This window comes from Cydia strobilella, chromosome 2 (genome assembly GCF_947568885.1).
Source record: "Cydia strobilella chromosome 2, ilCydStro3.1, whole genome shotgun sequence".
Taxonomy (NCBI): domain Eukaryota; kingdom Metazoa; phylum Arthropoda; class Insecta; order Lepidoptera; family Tortricidae; genus Cydia; species Cydia strobilella.
The window spans coordinates 17983039-18010225 of NC_086042.1; the positions used below are offsets into that span (position 1 = coordinate 17983039).

The 27187-nt window shown below is 37.1% G+C and overlaps 1 protein-coding gene and 1 long non-coding RNA gene across 3 annotated transcripts; both read right to left on the reverse strand.

Moving 5' to 3' along the window:
• Positions 1-918: 918 nt before the first annotated feature.
• Positions 919-25538, reverse strand: LOC134753024 (nose resistant to fluoxetine protein 6-like). 2 transcript variants are annotated; one of them, XM_063688786.1, is made up of 14 exons: positions 25431-25538; positions 20785-20946; positions 19752-19969; positions 19440-19648; positions 18989-19077; positions 18729-18910; positions 15452-15615; positions 14833-15001; positions 11732-11925; positions 9985-10132; positions 5954-6137; positions 5417-5556; positions 4874-4983; positions 919-1048 (listed from the first exon to the last, which is right to left on the reverse strand). In XM_063688786.1, the coding sequence occupies exons 1-14, from the start codon at positions 25465-25467 to the stop codon at positions 970-972; spliced, it is 2085 nt and encodes a 694-aa protein (XP_063544856.1). In that variant the 5' UTR covers positions 25468-25538; the 3' UTR covers positions 919-969. The 2 variants fall into 2 exon arrangements, with proteins under 2 accessions (XP_063544856.1, XP_063544860.1); XM_063688790.1 differs by lacking the exon at positions 25431-25538 and having other exon boundaries at positions 19752-20002; positions 20785-20961.
• Positions 18156-18647, reverse strand: LOC134755464 (uncharacterized). Its single transcript, XR_010129048.1, has 2 exons — positions 18446-18647; positions 18156-18379 (listed from the first exon to the last, which is right to left on the reverse strand). It is a non-coding gene; the product is annotated as an uncharacterized LOC134755464 (long non-coding RNA).
• Positions 25539-27187: the final 1649 nt, after the last annotated feature.

The window sequence follows — 27187 nt, forward strand, 5'->3', positions numbered from 1 at the left end:
AAAATGTATGAAACAGCCAAATTTTTTTTTCGCGATTTCGGGGTTGGTCCCATAGTAAAAGTTGCTCAGTATAATCCCAAAACCTCCCTGGTAACGGGAATTCACTTATTTTTTTGCCACGCGTATCTTACATCATCTAAAAAATTACACCTAGTATAAATAAAATGGGCGCGGGGGGACCCGGGTCGGAACCCCTGCCCCTTTTAGCATATATTAATCCCGCAGGCGCATGCGCGACACGTTGGCCAAACGCAACGCAAATACATACATACAATTTACTCTTCTTCTTCTTTTAATACTAAAATGGCATAATACCCAAAAGGTCATTACATCATGTTTAGGTTCCTAAAACGAACGAAACTGACCTAATTCATATTAAGTCAAAGGATAATAAAGCAGTTCGGTCAAAAAGTGGCCTTATAGTGACTAGTTTCTGAAAACCGCGATTACTTCCTATTTATAAAATTTAACAAAATTTTTATCAATGGTTATTAGGCTTAATAGTTGATTAAAACTTTTCAGTAACAAAAGGCCAATTTACTTAAATATTTTAAACTAATGCAAAAATGATTGCTTGTTTGCTTATTTTGCGATTTCTGAAAAAAAATCGATTTTGTATTAAGTTTCGTAAGGTGCGTACGTAGTGTCTGTTACGACAATGATAAGATTAATTGTTATAAATATGTTATTTAAAAATAATTTACGAAATAGTACATCTATCCATCTACTACTCGAAAAATACAACTAATAGACTTACTAATAGCAACATTGTTCATTCCGAAATAATTTACAAGTTAGACGTACATCATCAATGAACTCCTGTTTTATAGTTAAAAAAAGTTAAAGCTTGGTAGATAACACTATTTAAAAAACTTACACTGTTTAATAGACAGAATGTACGATATAAAGAAAACGTACCTAATACAGAAAACTGCCACTAATAACAATAGAGCAATGAAGCTGAATCAATCACAAGCTTTTTTGTTTACTTGTGTCGTTGTGATATGCACCGTCCCTGGATATTTCAACTTTCTCCTTGGCAGGGCCTCTGAAAACAAAAGAAGGCTTTATTTGTGTGTGGAAACAATCGTACATGGGTCTTTATTGTTTCCCATATAGTTTTAAGTCATAATGTATTGTTTGTACACATTTTCGTTAGTAATATTTTGGTTTTTCTCAGAAACGTATAACTTTTCAGGATTGCCATAAAACAAACCTTTTTTTTTTGACGGAGTGGTAAAATGCGTTACGCATTCCCCCGGCCTGAGGAGCCATTGGGGGATATGTGGGACCCCCTCCTGCAGCCATTGTCTCCTAAAGAGAGGAGGAGAGGAGGTATACCCACTAAAAGCCCCTCCGGCGTCACCCGTCTTACCGTTTTGAAGTAGCCATGGGATGCCTGAGATTCTACCGTAACTCCTGTCGCGACAGTCGATCCGATCGAGTCAAGTCGAATCGGTTCGACAGTGTCGCGAAGGTTTAAATAAGATATTGTCTATGGTCTAACATTTCGATGAGACAAAAGTTTGCATATAAAGTATTAACGGCCATTCTCCCATGAGAAGAAGAAGAAGATAGATCTAATACAATTGGATCTGATATAATGAGTGTTATCAAGTGTTATTATCAAGAAGCCAAGACCGGCGACGCGCAGAGTCGGTGACCACATGGGCTGGTTTACCTGAAAGCTAAGTGTTTACTGCTTTGTATCCATTGTCTTATACTATTGTACAATTATCTTGATTTATAATTTAAAGGCCATCTTACTGGTTGCCACGAGGCAATCCGTGGATCCAGTAAGTTTGTACCTATGAGTCCACGATGAAGGTCGTGGAAGCTCTTTGGAGGCCATCTTAGGTAAGGCGGTACCTAGTACTTGGTTGGCGTGCAGGAAGACAGCGGCTCCGTCTACTGGATTTCCTTTATCAACACGCAGCATCTTCTTTATCTATATGTAGGAGTGCAGTAGCAGCGGCATCAGCCCTTGTAGATGCGCGGCTTCTGCGATGGTTGGCGCTAGGAGTTCTGTGGTTTGGCCACTAGGTTCTCCTTTATCAATGTGCAGGAGTGCTAGGTACTCCTTTATCAGCACGAAAGGGTGGCGGCTTTGAGCTTCGGCCGCCAGGCGCCCCCTTATGATTATCAATGTGCAGCTACGTAGGTGGTTGGCACTTTGTAACCTACATCCGGCCGGGTAAGATGGTTCTCATATATGCTATAGTAACTAATAGATATCATTTGACACTTATTTATGATTGATGGAAGATGCCATCATCCTTAGAAACATATAGACATAAAAGATAGAGGTTTAAACTCTCATACTTAGTGGTAGACACTTAGTGATGCGTCATTTCATATAAACCCTTTTAACCACAGATGGTGCATAAGGCAGATGAGCGAAGCAGATTATGAAGACTACAACTGGACTGTGAGGTAGGACTAACCACTCCTATCAACCCTCACATACAATACCATTTATTCCTATTGTCGCGGCGTTCTGGACTATTATGGTAGTCTAGTATATTTACTTGTCTATAGTGTTCATTATGAGAGCGTCGCGACAACTCCTTCCGGCGGCCCTGGCTTATCTTGCGCCAGAGTACCCACACCGATAAAAAGGAATTTTTTTAATATTAGTCTAATATCGTTCGAGAAACGGGCCCCAGCAGTCAGCCACGATTAAAAATTGTGTAAAAATATTTTAAATGATTATAATGTGTACAAATAGACTTATTTTTTTATGAGCTGTTTTTTTGCATGTTGCACTTTCCTCGCTATAGTGAAGTGAAAAGTTTTGTGTTACACACGGGTGCAAATGTATTTTACTTCTCGTGTGTTTTTTAAACACCAGCAAGCGAAAAGATTCTATAGCTGAAATAGTTCTAAAATAGAATCCTGAGCGTAGCGAGTGTAGTTCCATACTCGCGGGTAAAATACAACTTTGCACCCTTGTATAACAACTCTTCTCTCCTTGTATACAGATCTTTTTCGAGCAAGTGTGATGAAAAATTATAAAACAAAGGTTTTATTGCTTCCGTTTGATTTTATTCCTTCGATGTTATATTTAAACAATTCTTGTAATTACTAAATTATTATCTCGCTTTTATTACTGACTTTACCTTGATACGGTTACTCGATACGGTTGTGTTTTTTCATCTAGGAATAAATTTGTCTACCTTTTGACTTTATTATCCTACGAGGATATAACCAAATAGAGCCGCCACGTCTCTAATTTGCTGTACAAGAAATTTTTGCGGGGGAGGGGAACGTCAAATGTATACGTAACGTCAAAATAGCCATGTCGGATAAACGGCATTGTGTATGACCATTGGCCGACTATTTTCGACAGAGGGGAATGCCTGTTAATGGCTACTCCGTTTGGTTATATCCTCCTAGGTCCTAGGTATCATTAAATCACCTCTACATATGTTAGCAAATTATTGAATTGTTATCAACATGGCAGAAGTGTCCTCAAAAAACCATGCAAAATAACTTCGACTTACTATGCAAATGGGCTCATGACGTAGGCCTTACAATAAACGCTAAAAAAAACTAAAGTTATCCACATACGATCACCGTACCCTAGAGAAATATGGGTCCCTAACATCATAGCACATGCACATCACTGCTTACACAACCCTAGCAATAACTGCAAATGCGAAACACTTGAACTTGTCAAACACCACACCTATCTAGGCCTAATTATAGATAATAACTTCAATTGGGGACCACACATAGATCACATATGTTCAAAACTTAGATCCGTCATGGCCAACTTATCATTGCTTAAATACAAACTCCCATATAATACACTACGTATGCTATACTTATCACTCGCCGACTCAATTATATGTTATGGTATCACAAGCTACGGGCGGACATTCAAAACCTACTTGAAACAAATCTATAACCTACAATCAGCACTTTTAAAAACAATTGTACCAAATAAAATTAAAGGAAAGTATAAAAATGATAAAAAGGGTCTATTTAAACATTGCAAAGTTATTAACGTTTTTGATAGGTTTTGCTTGTCCTTAGTTACAGAGGAGTGTGAAATTATACCATCATTAGATAAAAATACTCGCTCCAGCAATTTGCGTACCTTAGATTATCTACCTGCATATACAACTCCAAAAAGTAACAATGTATACGGTAAAAGAGTAACTGACTTTCTACTCCCATGTATACTAAACACCTTACCTAAAAATGTACTGTATGATCTCATTAACATTGTTGAAAACCACGGCAGATGTATGCCAAGACTAAAAAAATTCTACCTAAGTCTAGAGTAATGTATAAAATAGATGCAGAGATTTGATGTGTATAGATTAGTTTTATATATATATATATAATAGTATAATATAATTATATACCTAATAGTATTAAGCAAACGCGGATCGGACCGCGCGAACTCGCCAACTATTACATAAAACCAAAGAGGTTTACAATAGTGGTAAAAGTTTACTGGCAAAAGTTGTATGAATATTTAAAGTGAATAAAAAAATAAATAAAAATAAAAAAAGTACAAATTTTAAATCAATCAAACACCGAGAAGTGGTTTAAATTTAACTTTAAGTTTGGAATACCTATTTATATGCAGATTAAAACTGGAACGTGTATAAACTGTTAAAATGGACCATGATCTTGTTTAAAAGTGTATGATTACATATGTTGTTTTATTAACTAATTTAGAGTCGGACCAAACTAACTCTGCATGGCATTTCTAATGACAAAGTGTGGAAATATCATAAATCTTAATAATCTTTGAATATATGGCGTTTCTACATTGCTCTGTCAAAGTCAGTGCAGAGTTAGCTTAGACGGATATTCTAGCCCCTATAGGTATTACGATAAGCTTGTTTCTTAAGCTTACTTAGTGTTGAGGTATGGGTTCGTGATGTTGACGAGAGGCGCCTCAGCCAGCAGCCAAACCATCAGACTCAGCAGCAGCGACACGACCACCAACCCAAGAGAATTCATCAGCTAAAATTAAAAACATACCCATTATGGACACTGTTTAGCAGAAATGTCTCGACCTACACATTAGGTAGTTTTGCAATAAACATCTTATTGCAAAATTGATTTGGGTTGATACGTTATTGCTTATCAGCATCCATATAAGTTAGACGTTCGAGTGCTTAAGTCACATCACTGCCCCGGTATAGGTCATCGTTAAATTAGGTAGGTACGTCATTAGCAATAGGTATGACAATAACAATAAGGTATCAACTACCAGGCATTAGCATATCGAGCACTGGGACGTTTACATATAAAAACAAAGTTTTTCAAAACTGACGCGATCGCTAAGGTGTGCGATAGAAAGTAATAAGTATCGAATATCAAAGAGAAGGAATAAGAAATTTTATATAAGAAAAAATGTGGAAATGCATTTATCAATAACTAAAAAACTACTCACAGTTTGAAACAGGTGATGTTTCATATTATCTCTCATGGAAGAGGTTTGATAGAGAAGCGCTATGTGTATGACATATAAGCCGTACGAGAGCCTACTGAGCGGTGCGAATACAGACCAGCTAAGGAACGGGTTGATGAGGGCTGCGGACAAGTATTTTCACATGTTCAATTATTTATTTATCATTATAGATGTATATATTGTATATATCTCGTATCTCTAAACCAGGTACAGTAGTTTAGAAACTCACGCTTTTATATTTGCAACAGGCCATTCTTTTTGCCTCATGTGAGACAAAATTTACGTAAGTAAATTGAAATAAATACCTAAATCACACGTTAGTATTACGTAAAATTGTTAAGCATAGGCCAAAGGTCACGCTCAATGTTATAATAGGCGTGTATGGATAAGGTAGGGTATTTGATATGGTAAAATTGTAAATCAAATTGGTCGTAGTAAGAATGCAGTACTGTCTACGTAACACAATACCCTTTAACATTAAAATTTACGTCATTTCATTAGATATAATGAATCACTTACGAACTTGGCCGTAAATGCAAAAGATGACGACACCTAAAACGGCTACGGCAAAGAGATTTCTTTCGAAAGTCGCGAAGATGCAGGCCAACCATCCGTGGACTCTGTACACCAAGCACAGATGACCTAACGCCAGTATGACGAGCATTAGGTTCAAGGAGACATAAGTACCTAGGAATGACACCGTCTGAAATGGGTAAAAAGTAAAAAAAGCTAGGTACCTAGATTAATAATTAATATTTAGGTAGGTACTTGACTGACCAATATGCTTGACAGACAAATCTCTTATCGTGACAAAAATCACTACACCTTGTAAGACAAAGTCCCCCGTCGCGTCTGTCTGTGTGTATGTCTGTTCGCAATAAACTCAAAAACTACTGAACAGATTTTCTTGTGGGTTTTCACCTATCAATAAAGTGATTCTTGAGGAAGGTTTAGGAGTATAATTTGTTAAGGTTTTGCGTAACTCGTGCGAAGCAGGGGAAGACAGTCATTTTATTATATACTCTTAACTTTTACATTTTTACTCCATTAGACAAGCAAGGTCGAACTGTTTTTTTTTTTTTGTTTAATTTGTCTAGGTAAGAATTAGAATAAGGATTTAGTAAGCTTGTTTGTCAGAAGCAGATATTATTTATACAAGCATCATGTCGCTGCTTATCTAAAAGAACGCTCTATCGCGAAATAGTTCATTTTGCAACTAAGTATACAGCTAGACGCGCAATACGCCAAAGTTTATCGTGAATAAAACTCCCGTGGAGTTACGTTAAAAAATGACCAGATGGCAGCTTTGTGCCGTTATGACATTGGTCTGATTGTGACGCCATCTTATGAGCGAGACCGGCCGCTGACCATTTGTGCCACGGCTGTCCGCGTCGTTACTGCGTTTGTTTGGTAGATAACGGCTCAACACGAAATAATACACGAGTGGTTATTAATTTTATTGTGCAACAGAGTAGTATTCACAAATCGTTTGATGCAATAGTAAAGAAAATCTGTGCAACAGTGTATCATTTATGGATAGGACACTGTTCAAGAAAAAGTAAGTACAAATATTTTGCAGTAAAAACAAATGAACTTGTATTAATTAAAATCATAGTTATAGGCGCGGTCGCCATTGCAAAATAATCCCCTTTACTTGATAAAAATAATTAAGTATTGTTATTTAATATGAAATAGTTCACTGTTATTCATAAAATCACATTTAGTTGCCTGACGTAAGACAAATTCAAGAAAGTGATAACTAGCATTTGCATGAATAATACTACTTTTAACTTAGCTGTGGGGCTTGTTTATTATCTACACATAGCTGAAGGTTGACGGAAACATAGACGTCTCTATAGTTTATGTCTTTTTGCATTAAATGGAAGCTTTGTTAACATAATTTTTTGTTCATGCCTGTGTATTCTTCTTTGTACACTGCGTGTCAGTATTTTTATCTAGTCCCGCACGTTTGTAACTTCTACTTTTTTCTTGTTTGTGCCTATTTGGGGGTGTAATCGGGAGTGTTTGTGTTCCAATGATGTCACTCGACCACAAGATGTATTCTCTGAGCGTGCGCGCGTGAAAACTCTGACGCCGATCGCCACATACTTACCTACCTATTGGCTATAAAATATGTAAGACATCGGGCCGCTTGCATTGATGCATTCGTCCGCGGCCTAAATGTATGGCGGTCTGAATCAGCTCTGAACGTATTGTAGGTACACGTTTGGAGCATTACGTGTAAGTACAATACGTTATTTCAGTGTACAAAACATTAAAGTCGTTTGTTTTTCACTCATGAATACGCAACCAGGAGAGTTGTTTCAGAATCTTCACATCAATCTGAATATTTGTAATAAAAGACGCTGTACAGAAACGTCTACTACAAACGTCGTAGATGACCGCCATGTAACCGACTATAGTAACTATTCTTCTGACGATAGTGTCAAAGACCCCACTTGGAAATAGCCCACATCGAGATTCGCTGCGATCTTGTTCGTCGAGTGACAGTGATAACGGTGCCAGTAGACCTCAAAGAAAACGAAAACCTTACACAAATAAAACCTGTACACTTTTGAGTGAAACACGCATGATTCACAAAACCTCATGGAACTTGTGAACAGGCACAGCCCAAATACAGTTACAGTGGAAACTAGAAAAGAACATAACATGTTGATGTTAATTGGCACTCAGAAATTAGATGCCACAGAAACAGTTTAACAGTAAAAAAAACAGCTCCGAAAATTTTACCGATCCCTATTTCTAGTGTATGTCTGGTTTTATATGAGCACTAAGTAAAAGTAACTGAATAGTAGGGCTCATAAGAACACAAGTAGGTACTATAATAATTATGTTCATGTTCTCGGAGGACCTGAACTCCGCTAGAACCCCATAACTCGATATTCCAAGCTGAGTGCAATGGGCATCATAAATGCGGCGGCTGCCATCACTGCAAGGAAGGTAGTAGGATCCTCCATCCGCATACTCTCCGACAATAGAGCAGTCTTAAAGGCTCCAAAAAGCCATATAGTTACATCCAAACTTATACACGAATGCCCCGAACGACTAACGGAGGTATGTCATAATAACAATATCACCCTACAATGTATCAAGGAACACAGTAGATCCCGGGCTAACGATGCTGCGCACGAGCTTGCCAGGCAAGGATCGAGTGCGAGAGCGATTGGCCCGGAACCAATTCTCCCGATACTGTTTAGCAAGGTACGCTCAATGCTGCTAGCACGTACAGGGAAACTACACACAGAACACTGGCTAAACCAGACTGATTGCAGACAGGCCAAACAATAAGCCATGCCTGGCATCAACGAAAAAGTCACAAGGGCACTCCTTCAACTAGGTAGGGTCCGAATGAATATATGGTAACCACTAACCAGTGTCATAACAGGTCATGGACTATTTAACGAACATCTTTTTATAACAGGTGTCACAGACAGTCCCCTATGCAGAGGATGCATGGAGACGGAAGAGACGCCTCTCACGCTTTTGGAATGCAGCGGAGTGGCCCATACAGGGCAAAACATCTCGTATCCACGAGAGACCTCCCCGAGGTCCTACTCAACATCAAAGGTTTGATAGGATTCCTCGAGGAGTTGGGCTGGCAGGACTAGCCCACACCCCTGTCACGCAAAATAGGCGCCAGTCGTCTATTGCGGGAAATCTCCTGAATTACAATACAATTAAGACAATACAATACAATACAATACAATAAATGTATGTTTAAGTAATTGCTGTTTTATCATTTCTTCATATTATGACAAGTTTAATAAAGATTGTTTTTAAATTTTGTTTACTGTTTAAGAAAAAAAAATACATTAATTTATAAGATATGTAACACAAAAAATATTACAGTTATGTTTGTAATAATGTTTAGAAAACAAAATATTGCTTTAAATACTATTTAGATTTTTTGTTTACTGTTTAAGAAAAAAAAAATTACATTAATTTATAAGATATGTAACACAAAAAATAATACAGTTATGTTTGTAATAATGTTTAGAAAACAAAATATTGCTTTAAATACTATTTAGATTCGTGATAAAGGAGATTATTCTTATGACGCAAGCACTGAAAAGTCATTATAGTTGATAAGTAGAAAACATTTTTTTTATATAAAACGTAATACTACGGTATTGCTCATAAACTTATAGTTACTTTTATAGTTAAAGACGAATATGCCGATATTCGACATAAAAGTAAACCATTTCGTAGAACTATTTTGTGTTGTGTCCATATTGCTCAAAAACACTCGATCATACCTTGAAAATTGCACGTCACAATGCTAAGTATGTGCAAATATTTTTGATTTTGAAGTATAGTTTTTGTTATTTTTATTACTATTTTTGACTTTCCTTGTACTCTATTAAAAAACAAGAAGGAAACAGAAAGAAATTTTGATTTTAGTTTATTACAATACAAGTTATGGCATGATACATTTTGTTTTTTTTTTCAAACCGCTCTCCTGAAAAAATACGTTTTTTGAAATACTGCGTTATTTTAGATAAGCAGCGTGTTTCAATATGGTAACTCACTTTAGACCAGATTTTCCTGTAATCCTTGGGCTTGTATATAGACATGAGATAGCCGGCAGCCAGACCAATCGCGTAAGGGCAAATCCTGTTGTGTGTTTTGATGTAGAAGTTCCTAAATGTGGAGTTAGGTCTAATGTTTATATCCACCCTGAAATATAATAATATTTTAATATTAACTTTATATTTAGGAGATGAGACGCGAGTGAACGAACTACGAGTAAGGCATACTCATGGATTAGAGTAATCCTCTTCCAAAACTGATGGCAAACAGATAAGGGACATTATTCAATTTATTTACTTATACATGCGGTACTCAATCACATCGCCTGAGAATGGTAACAATGCAATTAACATATTATAGAGTAAAGTAAAATACATATTATAAGTAGCATTTTACTATAATCTCTTTTGAATCGTCAAAAATACATTATAAAATAATATAAAATTAAACTACATTTATAATGCACTGCCCATACAAATACATTTAATAATTAATTCATTTAGGTACCTACTTATAGAAGGCCATGCGTCTTTATCATTCATTTACCTACTCTTCGACGGTGTAATATGCCTTATGCAGTAGACTAGATTACAAGTGTTATTTTAAATGGAAATGGTAAATCCAGCGCGTCCCTTGGTAACTTAATGAAAAACTGTATACAGTGTCATAGAAAAGATTTTTTTACTCCTTATTTCTATCACTACATTTTCTGAAAGTATTTTATATTTTTAGAGAATAATTATATGTACTGTGAAGCCATTGTTAAAGCCAGTTGCACCAACCAAAATTGGCGGACTGATCAACATCAAGAAATAGTGAACTATTATATGAAACCTCCCATACAATAAAATTTAGCAAACATCTTAAGAGTCCGCAGCAAGCTCGGCCGAATTTCACCTTCCCATATAAACGAAGTTTCGTTCTCATTTTAAAACTACGAGTTGGATTGTAATGAAACTTTGCACATACAATGACATGAGGTATATCTTTGCCTGTAATTAGTTTATACAGCTAGAGCTTATAAAACAAACGAAATAGAGCAAACATAATGTTGTATGAAAAACTTGAATACGCTGTATTATTTTAACTATGGTATCTGAAGGTACATAAACTAATATACGATGTTGCCACATTATAATTATTATTCAACTGCTATCTGTCATGTAAACATAAATAAATCGTGACATTATTTAATATCGTATTACCTAAAGCTCCGTAGTTCTTAAAAATATGGGTAGATATTTTTTTAACATTATATTATATTAAATTCGGTGCAGAAAAAGTAAGGGCAAATCGCCTAGCGTGGTACGGTCATGTGATGTGGAGGGATGAAAGTCATGTGACGAGAAAAGTATTACGAATGAATGTGGAGGGAGGTACGAGGAGAGGGAAACCGAGGAAAAGGTTGATGGACTATGTGAGGGATGATATGAAACGAACCCAAGTGAACGATGAGATGACGGGCGACAGACAGGTATGGAAGAAAAAGACATGCTGCGTCGACCCCAAGCGAATGATGATGATGATATTCGGTGCGTTCTAATGTATTTATCAGAGATACCGCCACATAATTTGATTTATGTAGCGTTTCGTATCTTATCACAGTGACAATCAATACGAATGCCACTGGGTATCTCATACTATCTGTCCCTGTGACATTGTACAAGATGGTACAGTAATCAAATTCCTTGTCCTTTACGTGCTCCAAGCATTAAGATTGAAAATTAAAATGAACAAAAAACTTACCCAAGATTATAAGCTAGAATTGCTGGTAAATCATAGACGTATATGGTGATCATGGGCATTATGAAACTGATCACGAACACTATGGCGGCAGCGGCTGTGCCGATCCGTGAATTTTTGCGGTACATGTACAGAAGGACCAGCGTCATTACGTACATATGGAAGTCGCAGGGGATGTACCAAGTGGCTGGTTGGCACTGGAAATAAGTATACCCAGGTTTTAATTATTAATTATTTTGAATCAATGCTCGTATCGTTTTGAATATAAATATTTGTTTATTTATGGCATTTTGTATGCTCGTAAGCCAATATTATAAGACCTGATGCTATTAGTAGGGTAAACTCGCATTATTTGGTGACACGCCTAATTCGGTGTTACAAGTTTTGAAGCATGACACCGAGGAAAGCTAGTGAATTAGGGCCTTTCAAATGGGCCTCACGGCAAAGCCGCCGAAGCCATGAAGCCGTGAGGTCCCATTTAAAAGTCCCTAATTCACTAGCTTTCCTGGGTGTCATGCTTCAAAACTTGTATCACCGAATTAGGCGTGTCACCAAATAATGCGAGTTTACCCTACCAGGTCTAAAAGCCGCAGGTAGTTTAAATTGGTAAATTGCTAAGTGTAGTATTCCTTGATTTCTGCCAGAAAGATTGAGTCTGAATATAAAAACCGAAACTATGAGAGATATAAGATATGAGATAGGTTGGAAGCGAAACTGCCGTTGACGTCATAATGACGCAAATTGATTGTACAGATGTTCTTATTTTAAACAGCATTGCGACAGTGTGACATCCCAATGATTCTTTATAATAGGTACATTAATGGTAAGTGATGTAAATTTTATTGTTTATAAGTACCTATTTAAAAGTATTTTGTTTGTATTATTTGAATTTTTTTATTAAAAAAATTGACAGTAATTTAATAATTACAAAAACGATAGGCACAAATAAAATAATGTATAGGTTATAATACAATACAATGAATAAGCTATTTTCTATCAAGCTGCTTGATAAAGAATAACTTACTTACCTACCTTTAATTTAGTTTTGATCGTATGTCTGCAAACGTAAAATAAATTAAAGGATAATTGCTCAGGCGCACAGGAGGTGCGCGACAATATCTCGCCCGCGAGATAGACTACCCGCCTTTTTTTAGCTTTATTAATTATTGAGGGACGGGGGACGGGTAGTCTATCTCGCCCGCGAGATAGACTTGATTTGCTGATCAGCTGAATTTTCAGCTAACCAATTTTTGCGGATAAGTTAAATTGTAATCCAAAATGAAATAATCCGCTTACCCACTGACTGCTTAACAAAATTTGATTAATGATGGATCGCTTACTGCCGATCAAATAATTAATTTGCCAACCAAATCAAATCAATTTAGAGCAGCTCATTATGACATTAATTGCGAAGTGATTTTGAAATACTTGCTAACCTTAAGTTGCTGATCAAATACACATTTTGGCCGACCAAATATATATTTTTGTTGATCAAAATAGGAATATTTTTCAGATCGATTAAATAACACCCTTTTTAATTTATATATTTTTTTACCTTATAGCGAGGTCTACTTTTTTTACCTTATAGCTTACAGAGCCACTAGTAAATTTTAGTATGTTGTGTAGAATATAACTTTTTTGTAATAGTCTACTCGACAAGTTCAAAATGGTGCAAAATAGATGTACTACTCCTAAAAATACGTGTGATACCTCATATTTATTGGAATGATGTACATGCAGTAAAATATATTCGAAGCGTTTATTAGCACACAATAAAACCGGCCAAGTGCGAGTCGGACTCGCGCACCGAGAGTTCCGCTTTTTAGAATTTGTTGTTATAGCGGCAACAGAAATACATCATCTGTGAAAATTTCAACTGTCTAGCTATCACGGTTCATGACATACAGCCTGGTGACAGACAGACAGACTGAGAGAGGGACAGGCGGACAGACGGACAGCAAAGTCTTAGTAATAGGGTCCCGTTGTTACCCTTTGGGTACGGAACCCTAAAAAGGGAGGAAATGGAACGGATGCACAACAAGTACTGAAATGAAATGAAAACATGCAGGCAAACCAAAGATTAAATTAAATTAAAATAAGGCAAAAATTCATATACTAAACCTGCTAAAGTCCTGGAACTGAGGAATCAGAAGAAATTCTGAAACCTTCCCACGAGACTCCTAACACTACATATTCATATGATTTCTTTTTCGAGTTCTTCTATTCACTTTTTCATAACGCGCGAACACAATTAATACATTACACTTTTAGATTTCACACAAACACACACATCTCACTCCTTCCTCACAACAAGCTTACACACATACAAGTTCACACTTCACACTCCTCTTTTTCTTTTATCTTTATGTTTAATATAATTATGTAATATAACTGTAATGACCTTGAACCCTGCGATACAGGCCATGCCTAGTGCGGGGTTCACTGCAATGTGCCTGTTGTTGTGTTGTTTTAATTGATAAATAAAGATATTTTAATTTTTTTTTTTTTAATTAAGCGTATACCGGAACTGAACCACAAGCTCACCAAAATACTACTGAAAACACCGAGAAGCCAACTACGTAAAATAGTAGGATAAATAACAGGACATAACACGCTAAACAAACACCTACATAATATGGGTAAAACTGACAGCCCCATGTGCAGAGCGTGTATGGAAGAACAAGAAAAAATAAAACATATTCTCCTATAGACTGTAAATAGGTAGAAGTATACAGGAGCAAGTACCTAGGGACTTCGTGCACACTGAAGGAGGCAGTTAGCAACCTGAAGACCTTTTTCGTGGAGGAGCTGGGGTGTTTAGAGTAGCGCTACCTCGTTTCACGCAAAATAGGCACATTGGATGTCGATTTGCGGGAAATGCCCAGTAAAACTAACTAAAGGGAGGAAATTTCCAATAAAAAAGTCCTGGACCTGGTATAAGGACCCTTCTCAAAAATTTGACTAGGAAAGCGAAAGCCTCATATAGTTTTCATATTTTACGATACGATATTATTCACATCTAAATCTAAACCCTAGTGGAGAAACCTAAATATATACGTTCATACATGAAGCCTCGTGTAAAATCATTAATTGTTAATACATACCATTTCTAATGCATTGTAATAATTCCCGACCATTAGTAGTGCCGGCAACCAGTTCTTCTCGCACATCTCTTGCTCGTAGAAAGCTATCTTGGGGTAGACAGGGCCGTCATCAGTATGTTTTGAGATATGGGCCACGTAGAATACGGTCACGGCTAAAAGCACGACCAGTCTGTAAAAAAAATCATTCTGGAAGTTTGGTCTGAGGATTATTGTATATAATACATTGTCTAGTGGTTTTTATTCGCACTATTCTATGATAGCGATTGAAAAGATACCACCCTTATTCATTGCGTTGCCATCTATATAGACGCCCTAGACGGCCATGAATTTCTCTCTACACAATATTTGCCGATACCCAGGATATTGTGAAGGGAAGATATGAAATAATTATGCCTTAAAAGTTGAATCTGAAGCAGCAAAAAGGTATAAGCATACCCCGGGGTTTTCACTAGGTGCGGGAATGATTTCGTTTATTTATAACTTTGTTTATTGTAAGATAGTTACCAAATATAAAACACTGATACATGCTTCGAAGTCAAAAGGGCTTGCCTGCCTCATCATCCGTCTATACCTATTCGGCCGGCAAGCCCAGCCCTTCTTTGCAGTAATGTACTATTACCTTATATATCGTTTTATAATATTCTTCATTAAAGTGTATGATTTGGTTATATCCAACGTGGCAAGGCTTTTTCCCACTAAAAGTCCAGACAATGAGAAGAATGTGTCCACTAATACATCAAAATGAGTCGTAACAACCGCCATTGCTGGTTTATCCGTAGTCATCTGAAAATACATGGTTTTTTTTAATCGTCAGTAGGTAGGATATATAGGAGTACCATTAAAGCTTGTATGTATACCTAGCAGTACATGGGCGACATTAAGAGTCCGCATTAGAACTCTCGTAATGACGAAAATGTTTGCGACTTAGTTTGCGGTCAGTTTTAGTTATTAGTTCTGTTTCCAATATGATACTGATCTGTCAGTGTCAAAAGCGACATTTCTTCAACCAAAAGCGTCACTTTTGACACTGACAGATCAGTATCATATCAGTATCCTATGGAAACAGATCTAATAACTACGAGTATAACTGGAATTGACCTGTTATTTTATGTTTACTTTAAAGCTTCATTTAGTTGTTTTCTATGTATTTAAGTATTTGTATAAGCATAAGTATTATATATATCGTTGTCTGAGTACCCACAACACAAGCCTTCTTGAGCTTACCGTGGGACTTGGTCAGTTTGTGTAAAAATGTTCCCTGTCTCTACATATTAGAAACTGCCATTTTTGTTAGAAAACATATTACCTTGTACGAACATGTTAAAAGTGCCCGAAGACAGGATAAATTATTGTTGCCAGCAAAACCAAATCTACAAATGTTCAGAAACAGCCCTCATTATAGATCTGTGATAATTTATAACCAATTACCAAAAAGCGTAACTAATGAACAAAAAACGCAATCATTTATTAACAAACTGAAATCAATTTTAATACGAAAGGCATATTATACAGTCGAGGAATTTTTATCAGATGATGCAATAGATTAATTATCAGTCCAAAGAATTAGTTATTTTTATTTTTATTTCATGTTATTATTTATTAATGTTGGGCTTTTATGATGAATAAAATATACAATTATAAATGAGTAATAATGCAATATGAATGACATTTAACCAAAGTTTTTGTTTATTATCATAATTTATTTAGCAATTTCCTAGTTCAATAATGTATTATTTGTAAATAGTTCAGTACCTAGTATTAAGATTGTTGCAGTGCCCTAACGGGGTATCATGTACCTACTTCAAAATGTTTTGTACCATCCTCTGTAATGAACATGATCGCAATAAAGATATATGAAATATGAAATATAATATTTATTTATTGAATATTCAATTTTTTTTTTTAAGTTGTTAACGATGTTCTGACATTTTGAGTAACAAAACGCTCAGCAATTTACTATTGAGTTATTATTACTATAGAGACGACACACCAAACAATGAAATTGTCGCAATCATAACCCGTACCACGCGACCAAAACGTCGTAAGCGTCGTAAAATTCATGGCGCTTATACGTTTATTAGGTCGCGATATTCACGCTCCGCTTCTATGGTTTGATGCCAAAACGGCAAAACTCATGGCGTAAAATACTGTGTGCCGAATAAATTATCTGTGCCGGTTCTATACGTTAGTAATAATTAATAGTTCAATGCAATTTACCCTTAGAAAGCGTATTAAAAAACATAGATTTACTAGATAATAATTCATTTACCGTTATTTATGACTTTGAAACATTAAATAGGACTTTTTTGATCTCGTTCATATAACATATTATTATATCTGTCTTATGTACAATAAAGTGTTTACATACATACATACATATTAAGAGCATTAAATTATTTTTTTGAAACCTCAGAACACTGATTAGATGGCAGCCCTAAATAATAATATGCCTAAAATGCTTTTATTATGCTTTCATTGTACTTAGGTATGTGCCTGACAGCGGCCAGACAAGTCCAATGTAAGTATGTTCAAAAGTCTTAAATATTAGTAGTGGCAGTTTTTATACGCGCAAAGCTAAAATAGAATAAAATAGAAAAAAAAACCAGCCAAGTGCGAGTCGGACTCGCGTTCCAAGGGTTCCGTACATTACACAATTTAAACAATGTATTTTTTATGTGGAAATGTCTTTAAAAAACCCGTAGGGGTCGGATCAAAAACTAAGTAATTAAGCTGCACATTTCTAATAGGTTTTCCGGTGATCTATAGGTAAAGATCTATTTTGTGTATTTTTTTCAAAATTTTTGAGTTGGTAGTTTCGGAGATCGAAAGGGGGGAATGGTCATTTTTTGCCTATTTTCTTGAATAACTTCTAAAAGGTTTATCTTAAAATTATAAAAAAAAAAAATTAAGATTCCCACAATGAGCTCTTTCATTTGATGTATAACACGATATAGTTTGACAAAATTTATTTTTTAATTTCCTCATTTACCCCCCAAAAGTGACCCCCGTGTTTAAAATTAATTTGTTTACGTTACATGTCCATCTTTAGGTCACAAACTTACATATGTGTACCAAATTTCAACTTAATTGGTCCAGTAGTTTTGAAGAAAATAGGCTGTGACAGACGGACAGACAGACAGACGCACGAGTGATCCTATAAGGGTTCCGGTTTTTCCTTTTGAGGTACGGAACCCTAAAAAACAGCACCACCTACAATAATGATAAAAAACCGGCCAAGTGCGAGACGGATTCGCGCACCGAGGGTTCCGTACTTTTTTTTATTATTCGAGTTGATTGAATGAAAGGTAAATTGCGGTTTACGATTTATGACGTATAAAAAAAAACTACTTACTAGATCTCGTTTAAACCAATTTTTGGTGGAAGTTTGCATGGTAATGTACATCGTATGTTTTTTTTAGTTTTATCATTGTCTTATTTTAGAAGGTACAGGGGGGGACACATTTTACCACTTTGGGAGTGTCTCTCGCGCAAACTATCAATTTTAGAAAATAATGATATTAGAAACCTCAATATCATTTTTGAAGACCTATCCTTAGATACCCCAGGGTTTGATGGAAAAAAAATTTGAGTTTTAGTTCTAAGTATGGGGAACCCCCAAAATTTATTGTTTATTTCTATTTTTGTGTGAAAATCTTAATGCGGTTCATAGAATACATCTACTTACCAAGTTTCAACAGTATAGTTCTTATACTTTCGGAAAAAAATGGCTGTGACATACGGACGGACAGACAGACATGACGAATCCATAAGGGTTCCGTTTTTTGCCATTTGGCTACGGAACCCTAAAAAGGCGTGCGCGGAACGGCTTTTCAAAATCTTAGCCCTCGGTGAAACTCACAACGTTAAGTCTTCAGTAAGTGAACAAGTAATATTACCCTGTCAAAGTCTATAGCATTGCTAACAGAAGTCCCTTGTGATATTGCTAAGCAGTGGGCGAATGCGATAATGATCGCCGTCAGGAAGCGGATGCCGTGCAAGCATGGTAGTTCATCCTCGTCTGATTTGAACACCGTATTCCAGTTGCGGCGGAGGCAGAACGATTTTGCAACGTGATTAACTAAAAAAACGTATAAATGAGTATAATACAGCTGGGCACTCTGAAATAATTAATTCGCTTAATCATTACATGAATTACCAAATGAATTAGAACTAGCGGTGACTGGGTACTCGCTAACATAGAATGTTGAAGCTACAGCTATGAACAGCAGCGCTGCAATAGTGTACCTGGAAGGATTGGGTTATAATTATAATTATAGGTACAAAGATATTACAGATAATTATTTAAAGCAAATACAACTAATTTAATAAGTTTTCATATGATCGTATCGTCGTTTTAAATGGGGAAAATTAGTAGACTCGGTCACTTAGACGAAATTCCTTCCTTTTTATTCTTATAAAATTAACAAAATGTGTATGAAAAGAAGCCACCCATCGCTCCCCGATTTGTTTTTAATGGGTGTGTTATTTTTAAAATGGAACTAAGTAGGTGGTTTCTACGCTATTTATTATTTATCTTTTGATTTAAAAAACTAAACATATTTTATCTGTAGGTAGTCGGAGTGTAAAGATAATATGTAAAATCTTACATAAATACGTAATATCCCGTAGAATATTCCCTCGGGGCCGCTGCTTCCTCACAGTGGTGTATAGAGACGGCCGCATCCCTGGCCGCGCGCAAATGCCCCGTGCTCATGAGCGCCTGCACAAACTTCACCGCGGACTTGGTCGGACACCCCGCGGGAAGGCAGACCCCGTGAGCTATGTATGAGAAACTACGACCGAAGTGTGATGTAATCTGAAATTACAAATCAAAATTAGGCTAGCTCATCTCATTTCAATCAAAATCAGCTATTGTGTGAAAATGAATTACTTTTCGAATGAATAATCTTTTAACTTACATCAAGGTAATAGTCCTCAGCCCTAACATAAGGATCGGAAATTTCTTCCATTTTCTTGATGCCATCTTTATTCATCTCTATTTCCGCTAAACAGTATTGAGTGCGTAATTCCGGGTGTGTTGCGAGCCAGGGCGGACGCAGGCACTGGTCGTAGCTCCCCAAGTGGTAGCGGGCGCCGAAGAAGATGCCCGTTGGCGACTGGTCGATGGAGTTCCATACTGTAACAGCAGACGGCCATCAACCAGTCGTGCCTAAAAAGGCATGTAGTCGTAATTACAGATAGCGAAACACGACTGTTTCGCATATAGAACCTTATGTAGTTACATACTCGTACAGATAAGTAGCCATAGTTTAGGTACATACCTATTAGGTTTCAGGTTACTAAAACGTTGGTTTTCATTGTAAAATTTTGCTTAACAATTATGGCTCGTTTTATATAAAGCCTCCACCCGCAACTCCGTCCGCACAGAAGTCGTTAAAATTTTCACCCCATTAAATATTAATTACAAAAAATTCTAACTTCACATTTTAAGCTTGTAGTACCTATGTTTGATGTGTGTATACAGGGTGTAATCGTTAAGTGTAGCCAGTAACAATACCCATGGATCTCAATTAGTGTTATTAAATATGCTCCTTCTTAAGACTGATGTAACTGAAAAGATTGATTACAGTTAAGGTCTAAAATAATAAATCTTTATATAAGAAACATAGTATTTGGTTTTTATTTACGTTTGAATTTTTGGTACTATTGACCCGCACTGGGGGTCAATTGTAACACAAGGAATCATTGACGAAAAACGGGATTTTCTGCCATACTCTTACCGTTTATTAACAATTACTCTCAAACATACGTAGATCAATAACCTACTATTTCATAGTACGTACAGTTTTGGTTCAGTTCCTATACATTCTGGACTAGGAACCATTATCCAAAGACTGGTTCGATTGCCCCCGGTCTACCCTGTAACTGCTGCAGCTGCTTCCGGTGTGTTTTACATGGAGCCTATGTATCTGTACAATTTTACGTACTTACCCCATGTGGCCCATAACGTAGAGTTCTTAACATTTTCCAGAATGTTAAATATTTTGTCACGGCAGGGCACCTCATCAGCATCCCATTCATTCTTTGACAGATTGTCAAATATGTGGTCCAAGTTAGGGATCTCTAATATTGGTTCCTTGGCAAGAACATTGACTGAAAAAAATACTGAAACAATGTCTTACTGGTTTTTTGATACAAATTGAATCTGGTACTACTCTTATATTGAATTATATATGTAGCAATCAGTCTGCTGAAGGTATTCTGGGTGAAACCTCTCTCCGTTCTCCGTACTTAAATAAAAATAGGTACAGGTATAGGTATATGAAGAAATCAGTTTTATTATAAATATATGTGACATCGCTCTATATTCTCACTTCAATTTTGTCCTTCTAAAATTGTTTGATGCTCATGTTCCTATTCGACCAGTTCGACTAAAGAGGCCACCAACTCCCTGGACTTCAAAAGAAGTTCGTATGGCGATAATGAGGAGAGACAGGGCGTTCCGTTTCCGTGCATACAAACGGGATCGGGAGCGACGAAAACTGACGGCTTTTTAAAGTTTCTAAAAATCGCTGCAACCAAATGGTAAGAGCAGCGAAACGACGTTAAATACATGACAACGTCTCGACTTCTTCCCCCGCGGACACGTGGAAATTTTTCCGGTCACTCGGGATTGGTAAAACCAAGGCCGATGTCGACTCACTTTCTTTTACTCTGCACCACTTAAATTTGCATTTTATCAAAAGCGACAATGAAAGTAGTGATGGCGATAGTGAGATATCTTCAGACTAAAGCAGTGATTAGATTTAAGCCTTTGATATGATATGATAATCATATTTATTTTGTACGATTTCAGGTAAAAAAAATAGGATGTTACATAAAAAATGTGTCCGCTGGAATCTGCCATACATGGCATGCACAGTTAATTGCTTACAAACTAGGTCTTAAAATATCTTAAACTAATATTTACAATTAAGTATGTACAATTAATTTTAAAGATAATTAAAAACATTGATTTATTGGATGCAATAAGTCCATCCTAGAGGAGCTGAAAATAACCACACGGCTCTCTACAATATGTCAAGAACGCGCACTCAGCTTTTTTGGTCATATCATGCGGTGTAAAAAGCATGACCTAGAAAGGCAGATTACCTTGGGTCAAATGGACAGCAAGCGTGGGCGAGGAAAAACACTCACAAGATGGTCTGATGGTGTGAAGAGGGTGGTTGGCGGCAAGATGTAGTGCGTGACCCATATGGCTTATGACCGCACACTATGGAGACGGAGCATACAAGGCCGCGATCCTCAGCAATGAGGGACCGAGGAAGAAGAAGATATTTGTAAGGAGTGCGTTTCCCAGGACATATTACTGTTGATGTAAATACCTAGAAATTTAGTGTAAACCGTTTTACTTATTATCTCGCCATTATACTCCGCGTCTAATTTTGGCACGGATTTTCTTTGTGTAAATTTCTTTTTAGTTTTAGTTGATTTTACAAGAACACTTTTTTTTATTTACTTAAATACAAAAGTGTAAACCTTAGTTTCTCCACATTATATACGTACACAGGGTCCGTCTTAACTAGCTAACTTTTGTATTGATTTGAACAGAACAAAGTGAGAGAGTGTCATTATATTTATTCTATCGTATGGCATATTTACATGCCACTGAATTTCACATAATTAAGAAAAACTTATAGTTAGAATTTAGCCCGCCGGGGGTCGATGTTACTCCACGTCCGTAGGAATTAGCTTAGATAACCCTACACCCTACACGTGATCACCGGGTGGCGCTAAACGAATAACAAATTTTGTCTGCTGCACTGTCGCTCCCGTGACCGCCCAGCCCTCACTGGATTTGTCACATATTTTTATATTTTTCGTAACTTGATCCAACGTATATTGTTGGCTATTCAACGCAGGAATACCATTGGTATTTTGGGGACGTCTGTGCCAGGTAGGTACTTACTAGACTAGGATATAGGAATATTCCTTTATTTTGACGACCTGTCTGGCCTAGTGGGTAGTGACACTAGTGACCTTGCTTATGAAGCCAATAGTCCCGGGTTCAAATCATGGTAAGGGCATTTATTCGTGTGATAAACACGGATATCTTTTCCTGAGTCATGGGTGTTTTCTATGTATTTAAGTCTTTATAAATATTAATATACTAGCGACCCGCCCCGGCTTCGCACGGGTAGTTCAACTAATTTACACAAAACCTTTACAAATTATACATATAAACCTTTCTCTTGAATCACTCTATCTATGAAAAAAAACCGCATCAAAATCCGTTGCGTAGTTTTAAAGATCTAAGCATACATCGGGACAGACATACAGACAGCGGAAAGCGACTTTGTTTTATACTAATACGAGTATATATATATTATATATATCGTTGTCTTAGTAACCATAACACAAGCCTTATTTAGCTTACTGTGGGACTTCGTCAATTTGTGTAACAATATCCTATAATCATAATTCTTTTTTTTATTAGAATCATTTATTTGTTCTTAATTTTGTCATGTGCACATTTTATTTTGACAAAACCTAAGGTGGATGAGCTTTTTGTATGATAACGAAGCCTGTGCTGTGGATCTAAAGGCAATTTCTTTTTTTAGGGTTCCGTAGCCAAAGGGTAAAAACGGGACCCTATTACTAAGACTCCGCTGTCCATCTGTCCGTCTGTCTGTCACCAGGCTGTATCTCATGAACCGTGATAGCTAGACAGTTGAAATTTTCACAGATGATGTATCTCTGTTGCCGCTGCTATTACAACAAAAAAGTGCGGAACCCTCGGTGAGCGAGTCCGACTCGCACTTGGCCGGTGTTTTTTATTCAATAAAGTTAATTCATTATTTATTTCTACTAAAACTGATTTCCTTACAACGGTACCTACTTTTATTTAAGTACGGGGGAAAGAGTTTCGACCGTCAGCAGACTTGGTATGGGGTTATTCAATATACGATGAATACCTAACATTTGCGACTTTTTCATCTTTGTTTCAAATGCCGCAGATGGGGGGCCAAACCCCCGTTACCTTTGAAACATTCTGCCGAGCACTTCCGATCATACAGGAACTGGCAAACAAGTTTTTTCTGTAACTAGCAATATAACTATTGCTATTTGATGCCACAAGTACAAGTACCATCTCGGTATCAAATAAGGTTTAAAGATATTTTATTCTCATAACAAGACAATACACGAAAACCGTAGAAGGTAAAAGTAATATTATTTACGGCAAATGACGTAAATCCCATCAATTTTGTTCACCGGAAATGGTACTTTTTTGTCCTTTCGGCCAATTCTAATTTATTTACTAATTTTTCGAAACTTATATGAATATGTGAAATGGTACCTTACGCTGCGTCTTATACGCCAAGCAATAAGAAGGTATAGAGGGAAATGCTAGGAACACAATTTTTGACTTCGTAGCTTTGGACTAGTTACGAGATGAACATATCAAAAATCCCCGACCGTAACTCTGGTGCTGGGGGGGGGAGAGGGGGTTTGAAGGTTCAATTTTTCGGATTTTATATTATATCTCGGAAACTTAACTCTATTTAAAAGTTAATATTTTTAAATGTATCCTTTGTGAGGTGAAAATAAATATATTTTATTTTATTACTATATATTATAAACTATATGCGTCTGAGCGACGTGGCCACTTATACAAAATGAAAAATGATTTAATTTGTCACAAGTTTTATTAGGTCAATTTTTTTGATATCTTGTATAGGTTGTGAGATATCCGCTCTTGAAGGTTTATTTAGGGCTCTCATTTTTATCTTGATTATCTACATCAGTGAAGCTGCTATAGGCCGGGTTTGGTAACGTTTTCGTATAAATCGGGGGTGCTGAATTCATTTATGGTATCAACATTGACACCTTTCCGAAGTACCCAGCACCAGAGTTACGGCCGGGGAGTTTTGATATGTTCACCTACTAACTAGTCCAAACAAAGCTACGAAGTCAAAAATTGTGTTCCAAGCATTTCCCTCTGTAACTTTTTTTGGGCATTTTCCTAGCCTTTTAAGGGGCCCACCCGTTATCAGTCCGCCGGATGATATCGGCCTGTCAGTTGTTCGGAACTGTGGATGATATCGTCCGGCGGACTGGTAATGGGTGAGCCCCTTTACGTAAGCGAAGAACTCGGGAACGCGAAGCGAAGCAGCGCGGCGCGGCGGGCCCACGGCGTTCGCGTTCGCAACGTGCGATATCTCGTTGCGAACGCGAACGCGAAGCGAAGCGTACTAACGCTTCTACAGGTATCAAAGGATTGATTCACCCCGCGCCGCATCGCTTCGCTTCGCGTTTGCGTGTTGTTCGCCTACGTAGTACGATGCGTCAGTATCAGAAGACGTAGTGGATCTTGCGGTCTCCGCCCTTACTATCAAACGAACTGAAAAAACACAATACATCCCTCGCATAGCTCATTATTTTTCGATTATCATTACTGATTCCATGCACGGCTGAGGAATGTTAGGAATGTTGGGCGTCATGACAGAGTGATGGTGACTGCTGTCATTTTGTACGTACGGTCGCGGCGCACACCCCCCCACTTCCTCGACCTCCGAATGCACGGAATTGGCACGCGGACAGTAGGTGTATAACAAAAAAATGCTGTAAAAACTTACCAAAAACAAAAAACAACACTACACTTTTAAACAACATTTTAAACTTATTTTAACTATTTATCATAAGAGCTATTTGGTTTCGTTTATTTACATAATAAGACGTGCGTCACGTTCGGCGTTTAGCGACGACTTATCCTGTAGGTACATAAGTACCTAACATTTATAAGCGCGACTAATAACTTGTGCATCACGCAAGTAATTTTCCCTATCAATCGTTATTTAAACTTGATAGAAGAGTTCATTCGGGCGGGAATAGGCGTCGGCGTCGCTCCGGGTTGCTAGACGATACCGACAAAATAAGATACAAATAGAACAATTGTTATTACTGTTAAATAGCATACACATGTGGCATAGGATTTATTTTGAGAGAAAGATATAAGTACGGCCTGCGATACCTTCATACTCGTACGCGCCCCGGCCGCCCGGCGGGTATGGTCAACGACACCTCCTCGTAACTCATGAGGCTCTGGTACCTGCTCCTTGCTAAATTCAATTTTTAGACAGTTTTTTTCTCAATTTTGGCCACTGTAGCCTATGTAGACTAACAAGTAACGCTACGCGGTTTTCGTAGTCTATGGATGTTGCTATATTAAGGGTGTCACATGCGCGTTTCTGACTTATGAAGCAATTGTTTTTACTATACAACCTAAAATAAGTTAATTAATTTGAGCTATCGTTTTGTTTTATCCTCTTTCTTGACCGAGGCGAGCTGTGATTGATCAATTTCATTATAGTCGACTAAACCGTTTCGAAATGAATATTATAGTTGGGTTGGGAATCCATACATGAAAACTACCCAATTAAGGTTAATTCAACAATTACAGTAGACGAGTAGAAAAACTATTTGCTTGGTAATTGAAACGGTGAATGGGTTTAGTAAACATTATATTTGTATGAATGTGCGTCATGGCAGCAAGTCCAGTTAGCGACATTGATTTAATAATATAAAGTGAATTTTCCTTACTTTAATCCATTAACAGTATATACAACATCCTTTTATTACGACACTATCGCCTGAATCGCCTCGCATAATTGTATCAGAACAATGGATTCATTATTACTACTACATAAAATACCTTGCAATCAACATTGTTCGCTACTAGAAAATGTTTCTCACGTATTTAATTTCTTTTCTCGGATGTCCTTAGCCATGCCATGGGCCATTTTTAGGGTTCCGTAGTCAACTAGGAACCCTTATAGTTTCGCCATGTCTGTCTGTCTGTACGAGGCTTTTGCTCCGTGATCGTTCATGTTAGAAAGCTGAAATTTGGCATGGTTATATAAATCAATAAATCCGACAGTCGTATAATAAAATCAACAAAAAACATTTTATTATTTACGGTACCTCCCCTACACGTAGTGGGGGTGTAGTTATTATTTTTTCGCTTCAACCCTACAGTGTGGGGTATTGTTGGATAGGTCTTTCAAAACGCATAGGGGTCTTTAACAAACATTTTTTAACAAAGTGAATATTCCAAAATATTTAGATCAGTACGGTTGATGCGGAGTTGATGGTGAGTTTCGATGTAGCCTCCTTATTTACGAATGTGCCGGTAGCGGAAACGATCGAGATTATAAAACGAATGGCAAGCCGCGACGACTCACTCGCCGAGTACATGAAGCTGATCGAGTTTTGCCTTACTAGTGGATATTTTGTGTGGCGGGGGGAACACTACCTGCAAATAGAAGGGGTGGCAATGGGTTGTCCGATAGCACCAGTGGTGGCCAATATTTTTATGGAAGATTTTGAGCAAAGG